The following is an 11,087-nucleotide window of genomic DNA, read 5'->3' as shown; positions in this document are numbered from 1 at the left end:
TGATGAAGAAAAAATTGAATATAACAACACAGTTGTAAGGCAAAATGATTTTGTTTTTGTTTTAAATTGTTAGTTTTTGTGAATTATTTGTAATTTTAGCTTAGAAAACTTTGACCAAAATCGAGTTTATGGTTCTATTTGAACAACTTTAAAATACAGGGTCTAAAAAATTATTTGTCAAAATACAATATCCAAACAGATAATTTGACAAAATAAGGGCCTAACAAAAGAAAAACCCAAATAACTATAGTGTATAACATTATATTAAAAAATTGAAATTATAACTATTATTCACGTCTCCAAAATAGAAAAGGTGCACCGCACAATTAAAAAAATAAATAAATAAAGCTAGGGATTCATATTTACGTTTAGAAACTTTTACCTGGAACCAAAAGGTCCCGTTATAATAAAGCGGAAGTATTTAACGGTTTTTTTTTTCTTCAGGGACAGTTGACCAAGGGTTATTATAGTAATATTACATAGGCCCGACCCGATTCGGGGGAGAAACTGGTATGGTATAAATATTGAAACGACATCCGTGACCTTGATTTGGGTTAGAGCTAGAGAGTGTTGAGTGATATTTTGAGGTTGGATTGGAGGATCATCAAATATGCAGCAGCAACAGGTAAATCAAAATCAAAATCAAAAACCCTAAATATTTTGAATTGGTTGGGGAATGTTCTTATAATTATGATCATTTATAATATAGGGTCAGAGTGGAGGATCTGAAACGGAGGTGACATGGGAGGACCAGCAGAACATTAACAAATTCGGAAGATTGAATAATCGACTTCACGAGCTTGAAGATGAGATCAAAATCGCCAAGGTACTACAACTACTACCACTACTACTATCACTGTTCATTCATTCCCTTTTAGTTTGTTTTATGATATGGGTGCTTCTTCTGATTTTATATTTCTCTGAAATGGGTTTCATATTCGTCTTTGATTCCATCTTCAGTCTTATGGGTGCCTCTCTTTCTGCTTTATATATGAGAAAGTTTATGCCTTTGCTTCGAGGGAACTGGAAGAAGAGAGATTGAAAATCAATATAAATATTAGAAATATTTTTATACAAGGATTATGAACCTCAGCAAGTAACTCTGACAACTTCTAGAGTTGGCTCAAAGTATATTATATGTTGGTGGTATTTATTTATTTAAAAAGAGTGGCATGTAGAGCTATTATATTTGGTAGGAAAAAAAGAGTACAACTTCCTACTTATATAAGTGTACAGAAAGAACGTAGTTGTTGGAAAGACTACTTGGGGGGAAAGTTAGTTTAAGGTCGAAAACTGATTCATTGTCCATATATTACGTCCTCACTGAGTCTTATTCTCAAATACTCACTAGTTGAGCTTACAGGTCAAATTGTATTGTAATACTGGAATCTAGGTGTTAGTTAGACCATCCTTCTTCTTTGTCTCTTTGATTTAAGCCTTTTTTGGTTCTCAAAAAATTTGATAGTATTCCAACTTACAATTTACCCATTGTTGAAAAAAAAATCTAATTTCTAAACAAAGCACAGGAGGAAAATAAACTAAACAAAGCAAAAAAAATAAAGGCGGTTCAGCAAAATTGCCTACGACTATAAAATTCTAGTAATTCTTATATGTAAGAATGGACTTGCAAGATATAAACTATAATTTATGTAGAAATCATATTCTCATTTCTCAAATTCTCAATAGTCCTATAGATCCTTGTATGTTATCTGACTCTCAGCCTCAAATCTCTACATAACCCATAATCGTCACATATCTCTCCTTTCACCAACTCACTCACATAAAATATTATGGAGAACAAATAGTACTAATGGCTTGAAACCTGTTTGGAAATGCTTTCTAAATTGTGATATTTTCACCATCTCACGTACTTGTGTGTTTGAATGGAAAAGTTTTTGGGATATGTCGAGCCTTTAACAATTTACACCAAGCTAAGAGGGAAAATTGTTGATTGATACAAGTATGAATTTGGATTAGCAAGAGTGTTTGAACTAGACAAAGTTGTAACTCTTGCGTTGGTTGTAACTCTTCTGAATTCTCAAACAAGTAAATTCTCTTGGCAGTTTACTTTTTCTGATAAATTGCACTCTTTGTGAAAAGTTGAAGGTTTCAGAGTTGGTGCTGCGGTGAGCAATGAGTCTCATTGCAACGACAAGTTTCGATGATCAAATTAGCACCAACTTGTACCTCAGTGTTACGGTGAGAAAGAATTCTCGCTGCTGCACCAGCCAACCTGTGGCTTGGCACTGTGGTACTATGACCTGCACATACATGTGTAAATCCGTAGCTCGGCACCGCAGCGCCCAGCAACAAAACATTTTTTTGTATATATATCTATATTGTATTTGGATGATTCTTCTCAACATGCCAACTACCAAATACAGGTGTATGCATGAGTTATATTTAACCAAATTCCAACCATCCTTGCGTATCTCTCCTCTCACCAACTCAATAATAGATAAAGCTCTAGCCTAAGCACACAAATAGAGAACATACATCAGGCTAATAAACTCGTCTTTTTTTTTAACACAAATCGATAGATAACCAGACTTATGTACACCTAGTTTATTTTAGAAAAGTGTGCCTGATTTCTAATAAGACTAGCTGATGTTGTTATGTTGACATAGTTGAACCTGATACTTGTGTGTTTCTTCTAATGATATTTAAGATCCTCAATCTTTCGGTGTCGTAACTGTTGTATATTTTAAAGCTTTGTCTCTCAACTGTTTTAAAGGCAGAGAGGTGTTACAAAATGGTGTCTTATTTTTCAGGAATCAAATGATAATTTGGAGGATGCAGGCAATGAGTTGATTCTTACAGATGAGGACGTTGTTCGATTCCAAATAGGGGAAGTTTTTGCTCATGTGCCAAAAGACGAGGTGGAGACCAGAATAGAGCAGATGAAAGAGGCCACTAGCCAAAATTTGGAGAAGCTTGAAGAAGAGAAGGAATCTATAATTGCCCAGATGGCCGAGTTGAAGAAAATTCTATATGGGAAGTTCAAGGATTCCATCAATCTAGAGGAGGAGTAACATTCTCATAGTTGGAACCCTTGTAATGTTTTGAGAAAAGAGATTGTGAAATATGAAGACAATGGCGTCATAGTGTGGCCATTGATTTGATTGGATATCGACAGTTGAATTAATTAAATACTTCAGGGTTGACACTTTTTTGTGTAGTGTTGGATGAGCATTCTAGTTCTTAAATCAAATTTCACTGAATTTATTTTGACATTATAGAATCAACTCATGTGTATTTTGGTCCACTAAACTAATCTCATGTTTCTGTGTATACAGTATCATACCAGATAACGTTATTGACTATAATGATAGAACATAAGAACGAGAATGAAACTCAATTGATTGAACCGAAAATTTTGAATTAACAGCAAACCGTTATGAACACAGATTCAAACACTCGTTGTCTCAATTGATTGAAATAATCTGGAAAAAACATTTATCATATAATACAACAAATCAAATCTGATCACCAAGCTCGAACTGTCAATACCCAAGATCTAATCTTCTTCTCTGAGATGGGTTTTGGATTGAATTATCTGATCTTCTACACTCAAATTTCGAAGCATACCGATATGGAAAGAGGAACTAATGAAAAGATTCAAATTGGAGCATAACTCGATCGCATCGGTTGGCTTCCGACGACCGATAACAACCCACCTTCGGCGGCGCTATCATCAGCGAGATACAAGTCGTTCGTGGCTCGAAACGCAGCGTGTAAACCAACTAAGACAACCCCAATAATCAACGACACCAATAGGTTCAGACCCACATGAGTGAGCACAAGTGCAAGAATCGTCACCACGCTCAGAAGAGTCAACACAATTTTGTCATCGATCGTCCGACCGTACACCACCACCGGACCGTCGTTGAAGAAGTAGAGAAAGAACCAGCCAACGAAGACTATCAAGAAGACGATCATGGAAACAGGGTGCCACAGGAGGCTGAGGAAGACGATTGCAAGCACGGCCATTGCGTAATTCATCCTGAAATAGCTGATATTCCATCTGACACGTTCCATGGCCGCGGCGTAGCTATCGGGACGAGAAAATGAGGAGAATTGGAAGAGCTCGTGCCAGGGACGGAGCGTGGCGATAACGGACTGAGTTGTCTGCTTCGCTCTGGCGATGAATGAGATGTCGCAGGAGGTCGATGATGATGAAGATGCTTGGCCGTGGCCGGTCTTGGTGGTGGGCATGGTGCCATAGCCACCGGAGAACGCTGTCGTCGACATTGTTGAATCTGGCTCTGTAGATCTCCCAAATCAGAGAGTAAAACCCTAACCCTAGAATCTTTTCTATTCTAGATCAATAGCATTTAGTATAATAATAATAATAAAAGAACCCGCCTTTTTCTATTCTTTTTCTCAAAAATGAATACCCATGACTTGCCAACCTGTGTCATTTGCCAATTTCGACCTGGATTTTTTTGGATTATAAAGATAAAATCTAAAAACCTTTTTTTTATTTCTTTTTTATTATTATTATGATCATGGAATTGGGATTATTTACAATAACATTAATCAGTCAATTAAGACAAAACTCTATTTTCTTTTTTTCTCCCTCTTAATTTAAAAGTAACATTGCAATATTTAGAACCACAGGGCACATTAATATTACTGGTTTCTGTTTATATCTAAACAATAACACCAATATTAGACTAAACTGAATATTTCTTTAATTGAAAAAAGTTTGTGTTATAATTAGGCTAAGAATGTTATTACAACTAAACCAAACAAAAGCATTACTAATAATAAAAGAATCACATAACATCTTTACTCCCAAAATTGTTTCTTACACACTCAACAATTTCATTTTACACTCATCTAAAAGTTTCACAGAAAAATCAGGATCAAGGGCTCCAATGCCTATAAAAATCCGAAAAGGGTCACTATGGTTTTTTCTTGTCAGTGCCATGGAATTTCCTCCCAGCTTCAATGGCCTCCCTGTTTAAGATGACAGTGAAAAAAAATCGTTAGAATACTTGGAACAAAGCTCCAACGTAAGCAAATAACTTATTCCAAATATGGTTCAGTTCACACTTCACTTCATCAAGCATAATTTTAATTTTACTTTTAAAACAAAACCAACCAAAAAGACCAAGAATTAGAAAAGAGAGCAAGAGCATGATGATGTTAACCTGAAAGCATCTACAAGCTCTCTACTTTCAGGATTAAGCTGCACGCCCTCATAGAAGGCATTGGCTGCTTCGTCAAATTTCTGAAATGATGACAGCAAAGAAAATTACATTAGAGACGATAAACAAATCGTGAATTTTTTTTTTCTCAGATGTTTGATTTTCTACTAAGAGGGAACACTAGGCATGCCTGCATTAAGCGCAGTGCTGCGCCTTCACGATAGCAAGCTTTTGGCCAATCTGGTCTTAATGCTCTGCATGTCTTTGCATCTGCTAAGGCTTGCTCAGCTTGACCAAGACGAAGCCAGCAAAGACTTCGATTAGAGAACAAAGTTCCGTCAGTAGGGTCTAGATCGATTGCCTGTAAATGTATGATCAAACAAATGAACTTTCATCAGAATGAAAAATATATAACAAGGAAAATTTTTAAAAAGAATTTAACAACATAAAAGCATGTACCTGGGTATAAGCATCTACTGCAATATCAAATTCCTTTCTTTTAAAAGCCTCCTCTCCTCTTGATTTTGCTTCTGCGGCTTTCTTCTTCGCTTCAGGTGTCACCTGAACAAGTTACTTCATATTCAGAAAAGTGATAAAATTTACCTAGGGCTGGACAACACTAAACCTTTTTGCACACATTACTTTACATGCATGTCCACAAAGTAGGTACTCGTGCCCTATCACTGACAAATATATCTAGATATGATCTGGAGACCCAGAGTAAGAGATAATGCTCCAAAATGCACATGAAGATTAACAGCAGAAGATGCAGATGACAAGTCTAAGTAGAAGTTGCACAGCACTAGCAAACTAAACCCATCTAGTATCTCATTACATACACATTAAAAAACACAAAGGAAATATCCAAAGACTAATGTATTGAGTAAAAATGGCACCTGAGGAAGATCTTGCTTTGGTAAGTCCTTTGGCATATTAGCTTCCTTCAAACTTCTTGATTCTTCCTGGGAGAGGGAGAGAGAGAGAGAGAACAAACCCAGTCAGCGACAAAGATTGGTGAGTATACCTTTACACGAAATATTTTGCTTATAGATTCCAACTCATATTCAGAGTTTAGTAAAAACTTAAAACAATTACCATACAGACAAGACACTAGTACATTGTGCTTCCCCAATATTAATTATGCCAAACTATATAAATCTATACATGTATTTAGTACCTCTTGTCTGCTCGCTTCAGAATGCATGTACTCAAGTATGCCGTCAACTGTCCATTTTGGGATACTGTCAATCTTTGACGTCAAGGGAAACAAAATCTCAACAGCCTCACGGTTGCTCCTTGAAGCTGCAACCAGTATTGGCTTGGTGCCATCCTGTGATGCCATACAAATAATTGGAAATTTGAAAATGAATAGATAAATAATCCAAATGTCCTCCTTTACACCAAATAAATAATAAACAATCCAAAAAATTTGAATAATTCACAAGTGAAAGTGTTGTGACTACCTCATCAGTCACATTGGGATCTGCTCCAGCTTTTAACAAACAGTTAATGATTTCTAGGTTCCCATGATCAGCAGCAATGAGCAAAGGTGTTGCTCCACCAGCACTAATATTTACTTTAGCACCTGCCTGTACAATAGATAATAATGCCAAAGTGAGTGTAACAAAGATATGTTTCAACGTTCAAACAATTCCCTAAAAAAAATGCTGACATAAGAGGTGTGCTTATAGGTATTAAACCATATGAACTAATCAATGCTTTAATGGCACCAACAATTCCCTTTCCCTTCTTTCCCCAGGCATGATGATGAAAAATAAAAATAGGGAAGGGACTTTACCAGCAAGATTCGGAGATCAGATAAAGAGTCTCAAGCATTAAGGAAATTTATATATGTAAAAAAATCCCCCTCCTATTTAACTTAGAAAGTTAAAAAAAACCATTTGTTATTACATGCGACTATCTCGACTATAGAAATAAATAGTGAAAAGAAATTTAAAAAATGGAAACCCTTTTTATTGGATGATCATGACACTTCCTAAAAGTCAAAATTCTATATAAGATCATATCTCCATTTCTACTCATAATCATTGCATAAATATCTGTATAAACAATTTGCATGACCAAAAATAACTTTAATTCACCATGCTACTCAAAAGGTTAAGGAAGATGAAAAACCTGAATTAGTAACTCCAGGCATGGAAGTGAGCCAGCTGCTACAGACGACAATAATGGAGTAATATCATCATCAGTTTCAGCATTAGGCTGCAGAGAATAATAAGAGGATGAAGATAACAGCAGCAAAACAAAGAATGGCTGTCACAAAACCTAAATTGCAAAATTACGAAACTAAAATCTTACATTAGCATGGTGTTCTAGCAAAAGTTTAACAGCTTCGGGTTGAGCATGACCAGCAGCCCAAATTAAAGGAGTGCCAGCATCACTTTGTGAATTGACATCCACACCTTTAGAAAGTATATGCCTCATCAACTCAATATCTCCTGCAAACAAGAAAAATAGAAATCGAAATTTGTTAGAAGTTCTACTAGTGTTGCCGATGTTTATTTCTGCCCCAGGAATACCACAAAAATTGTGATTCTAGCTATTAAATTCACCAGTTTCATAACCAAAAGATTCAGAATTAAACTTTTGGATGCAAACAATTGATTATTAATGTTCTTCAAAACTAGCAAGGGTTTTCTTTGTATTAAAATCAAATCGTAATCAATGTCACTTACAACTACGGAGAAAAAATTACCAACAACTAAGACCAGCAAGAGATATAATTCCTTCAATTCCAAAAAGTTTTAGAGAAGAGATGAAGACAGAAAGACTCACCTATGCCCGCAGAGTGATGGAGAGCTGTAGCCCCTAAATTACTGGCTATAGCAGGATCAGCACCATGTTCAAGAAGGAATTTAGCAGTATCAGTGTGCCCTTGCCTAGCAGCATGAATAAGAGGAGTCTCACCTGTAAATTTGAATGATGAGTTTCTAGTCATAACCACACATATAGTATCAACCATTGCAATAATTTTAGCAAGAGAACAATCCCAGTCAGCTCACATTAAGTGCAAAACAACACAAAGATAAACTAGAAGCAAAAACACCACCCAACAATGACAGAGCGCAAACTGCCCACCAAGGGATTCACATTACCTAAACTAGCTAAAACTTGACCCTGCCTCTTCTGAGATAACATATCAATCTAAACAAAATTAATGTGGGACTTCCTCAAAATAACATTGTCACAAAATCCTATTATCTACCAGTCGAAAAACGTCACCCAAATACTGACCATTCATTAGAGCTGACCATACTCAGCTCAAAGAATAACATTAGCATCCAATGAGAAAATCGCAAATTGGGTCTGAAGAAAATAATACCATCTTCGTCTCTAGTATCAACATCGAGTTTGAGTTCCTCCAACAAGTACTTGCAGACCTCAGTCTTGCCCTCTCTGGCCGCAAAGTGAAGTGCACCTCGCTTGTTGGCATCCTTAATATCAGATATTGTTTTCGCCAATCCCTTCCCATCATCAAGCTTCTCAGCCACCTCTACTCATAACCAAAAATCCAAATAAATTCAACCCCAATTTTTTAAAATTTAAACAAAACCCACTTCAATAATAAAACTCAAGATACTAATTTATACTGAAAAGGAAAAAAAAAAATGGAGAGAGAAAGGGAGGAGCAATAACATACTCTTCAAGAAATCAACATTCCCTGAGCAAGCGGCATTAAAAAATAGTTCAACTTTTTTCCTCTCTGCATATTGATATATACAATACACATGTAGATGTAAATACACAATTATATAAATATATATATATATATAAAATAAGCAATCATCTTTCATAGAGGGGGAAAGAGAGAGTGTGTGAGTAACAGAGAAAGATGGGTTACCTGCGAGAGCAGCAGAAGCATCAGAAGAGGCCATGACGACGGTAAAGATTGAATATTTAGCGAGCCCTACAGATTTGGAAAGAGTTGAGACTGAGTTGAGTTGAACTCGGTGGAATCGCCGGCACTAGGCAGAGGATTTGCCTCCGAGACAGCCAGCGATGAGATATAATAAGGGTTTAACTTTTCAAGGTTTATGTTTTTAGAGATGATCTGAACTGAAGAATGTGGACTATACTCCAATCCAAAAATTAATTTCTTTTTTATTAAATTAAAGTAACATATATATAAAAAATTATCTTAAAATTGGAACTCAAAAATTAATAAATAAATAAATACAATTTCCATTTAATGGATTATTTTAGAATATTTAATGGATTATTTTAGAATATTTAATGGATATTACAATAGAAGCAATGGCTATAATATTAAAATTGATTTCTTTTATTTTGCTAATGTAAAAAATAATTAATCAAACTTATGTTGAGGGTATAGTTTTATAGAGACAAAATCAATTCAACTAAAAGAAAAATCAACTAAAATCAATCAAAATAGAGACAAAAAAAAAAAAAAAACATATTCCTTTCTTCTTTATTCTTTTTTATTAATTTTTCTAATTATTTTCTATTCTCTCATTTTTCCCCCTAAAATCATTTTAAAAATTAAATATATATAAAATATTATAAATTTCAAATGTACTAATTTTAAAAAGAAGTGTATAAAACTTAATTAATTAAAAATATTGGGCAAAAATGAAAGAATAGAAAGTAATTAGAAAAATATGTCAAAAAAGAATAAAGAAGAATAAGGGAATATGTTTTTTTTTTTCATTTGTAACAATCTAGTTTTTTTTTTAAATATTTTCAAACTTAAATGTATTTAAAATGAATTTTAAATAATTTTAGTCTTTTATTGAATTTTTTTAATAATTTTTCTTTAATTTTGTAAGAACTAATAGAAAAATAAATTTTCAAATTAGGTTTATACATTTTTGGACCTTGTGTTTTTCCCAATTAACTATTTGGACCATGTGTTATAAAAAAATTTATTTTTGGACCCTGCATTTTGTAAAATAGTTCAAATAGACCCATAAACTTAATTTTGATGAAGAAAAAAATTGAATATAACAACACAGTTTTTAAGCAAAATGATTTTATTTTTGCTCTGAATTGTTACTTTGGTGAATTATTTGTGATTTTAGTTGAGAAAATTTTGGCCAAAATCGAGTTTAGGATTCTAATTGAACAATTTTACAAAACATATGATCTAAAAAGTAATTTGTCAAAACACATGGTTCAAATAGGTAATGGAACAAAATACAGGGTCTGAAAAGAAATAAGTCATTTTAAATTTTTATAATTAAAGGGGGCACAATTTAGTAGTTGTCAAAGTTCGGGGGGCAAAAATGTTAATTATTTTATGCAAATTGTAACAGAGGCACGATCTGATAGTATCAATAGTTAAGGGAGAAATTTTAACGGACCGTATATTTTACGGGGCGCAATCTAATAGTGTCAAAAATTCAGGGAGCAAAAATATTATTTATTCTTAATAAATTCTATAAATAAAACCAAACAAACGTGCATACGTTGCTTGTATCTAGTATATATATATGGTATTTCTTCTGTGCGGGCATACGGAACGCCCGTACAAATACGGTTTTATTTTATTTTTTAATGAACATCACATCACAACTTTTTGTCAGATTTATATATATATTTCTTAGCTTTTTGCCAGATTTATATATATATTTCTCAATACATTTTCGCTGCATTAATTAATTAGTGAGATAGAGTAGAGATATGATAGTTAGGTGTCTAATAGTAGTAAAACTGTTTTTGATCATGACATATTTTCAGACACGAATGAGTCAAAATGATTAAACTTTAAAAAATATTTTACTTAAAGAAAATAGAGTTCTGAAGAGATAGAGAGCAGAGTAGGGGATTGAGCGATAACAAGGGGCCTAATTTGGGTGGTGGGGTGTGCAAGTGTACGGTTTCTTTTTTTTTTTAATGAACATCACAGCTTTTTGTCATATTTATTTGTACTGTAATAATTTTTTTTTATTGAAA

General features: G+C 34.0%; 3 protein-coding genes across 3 annotated transcripts; 1 reads left to right on the top strand and 2 right to left on the bottom strand.

The window, feature by feature from the left end:
- The first annotated feature begins 482 nt into the window (after positions 1 to 482).
- On the top strand, positions 483 to 3,168 carry LOC133790727 (probable prefoldin subunit 4). Its single transcript, XM_062228478.1, has 3 exons — positions 483 to 625; positions 710 to 826; positions 2,772 to 3,168. Exons 1-3 carry the CDS (start codon positions 611 to 613, stop codon positions 3,030 to 3,032), a joined length of 393 nt encoding a protein of 130 aa, XP_062084462.1. The 5' UTR covers positions 483 to 610; the 3' UTR covers positions 3,033 to 3,168.
- Positions 3,169 to 3,358: 190 nt separating this feature from the next.
- LOC133790725 (PRA1 family protein E-like) lies at positions 3,359 to 4,412 on the bottom strand. The gene has a single exon (XM_062228475.1). The coding sequence runs from the start codon at positions 4,249 to 4,251 to the stop codon at positions 3,619 to 3,621; it is 633 nt and encodes a 210-aa protein (XP_062084459.1). The 5' UTR covers positions 4,252 to 4,412; the 3' UTR covers positions 3,359 to 3,618.
- Positions 4,413 to 4,671: 259 nt separating this feature from the next.
- Positions 4,672 to 9,221, bottom strand: LOC133790724 (uncharacterized). Its single transcript, XM_062228474.1, has 13 exons — positions 9,016 to 9,221; positions 8,815 to 8,877; positions 8,497 to 8,667; positions 7,950 to 8,081; positions 7,473 to 7,612; positions 7,290 to 7,376; positions 6,617 to 6,742; positions 6,331 to 6,483; positions 6,050 to 6,115; positions 5,613 to 5,714; positions 5,344 to 5,514; positions 5,157 to 5,236; positions 4,672 to 4,962 (listed from the first exon to the last, which is right to left on the bottom strand). Exons 1-13 carry the CDS (start codon positions 9,047 to 9,049, stop codon positions 4,908 to 4,910), a joined length of 1,380 nt encoding a protein of 459 aa, XP_062084458.1. The 5' UTR covers positions 9,050 to 9,221; the 3' UTR covers positions 4,672 to 4,907.
- Positions 9,222 to 11,087: the final 1,866 nt, after the last annotated feature.

Source organism: Humulus lupulus, chromosome 7 (assembly GCF_963169125.1).
Source record: "Humulus lupulus chromosome 7, drHumLupu1.1, whole genome shotgun sequence".
Lineage (NCBI taxonomy): Eukaryota > Viridiplantae > Streptophyta > Magnoliopsida > Rosales > Cannabaceae > Humulus > Humulus lupulus.
The sequence above is the reverse complement of the archived record's forward strand: the minus strand, read 5'-3'. Positions and strand labels throughout refer to the sequence as shown.

Bases quoted from the DNA above. Each gene is read 5' to 3' on its own strand.
- LOC133790727 (XM_062228478.1), top strand. The intron at 827-2,771 runs GTACTACAACTA...CTTATTTTTCAG, and splicing joins ATGAGATCAAAATCGCCAAG to GAATCAAATGATAATTTGGA.
- LOC133790725 (XM_062228475.1), bottom strand. From the start codon at position 4,251: ATGTCGACGACAGCGTTCTCCGGTGGCTATGGCACCATGCCCACCACC.
- LOC133790724 (XM_062228474.1), bottom strand. From the start codon at position 9,049: ATGGCCTCTTCTGATGCTTCTGCTGCTCTCGCAG. The intron at 8,082-8,496 runs GTATTATTTTCT...TCAAATTTACAG, and splicing joins TGATACTAGAGACGAAGATG to GTGAGACTCCTCTTATTCAT. The intron at 4,963-5,156 runs GTTAACATCATC...CATCTTAAACAG, and splicing joins GAGCTTGTAGATGCTTTCAG to GGAGGCCATTGAAGCTGGGA.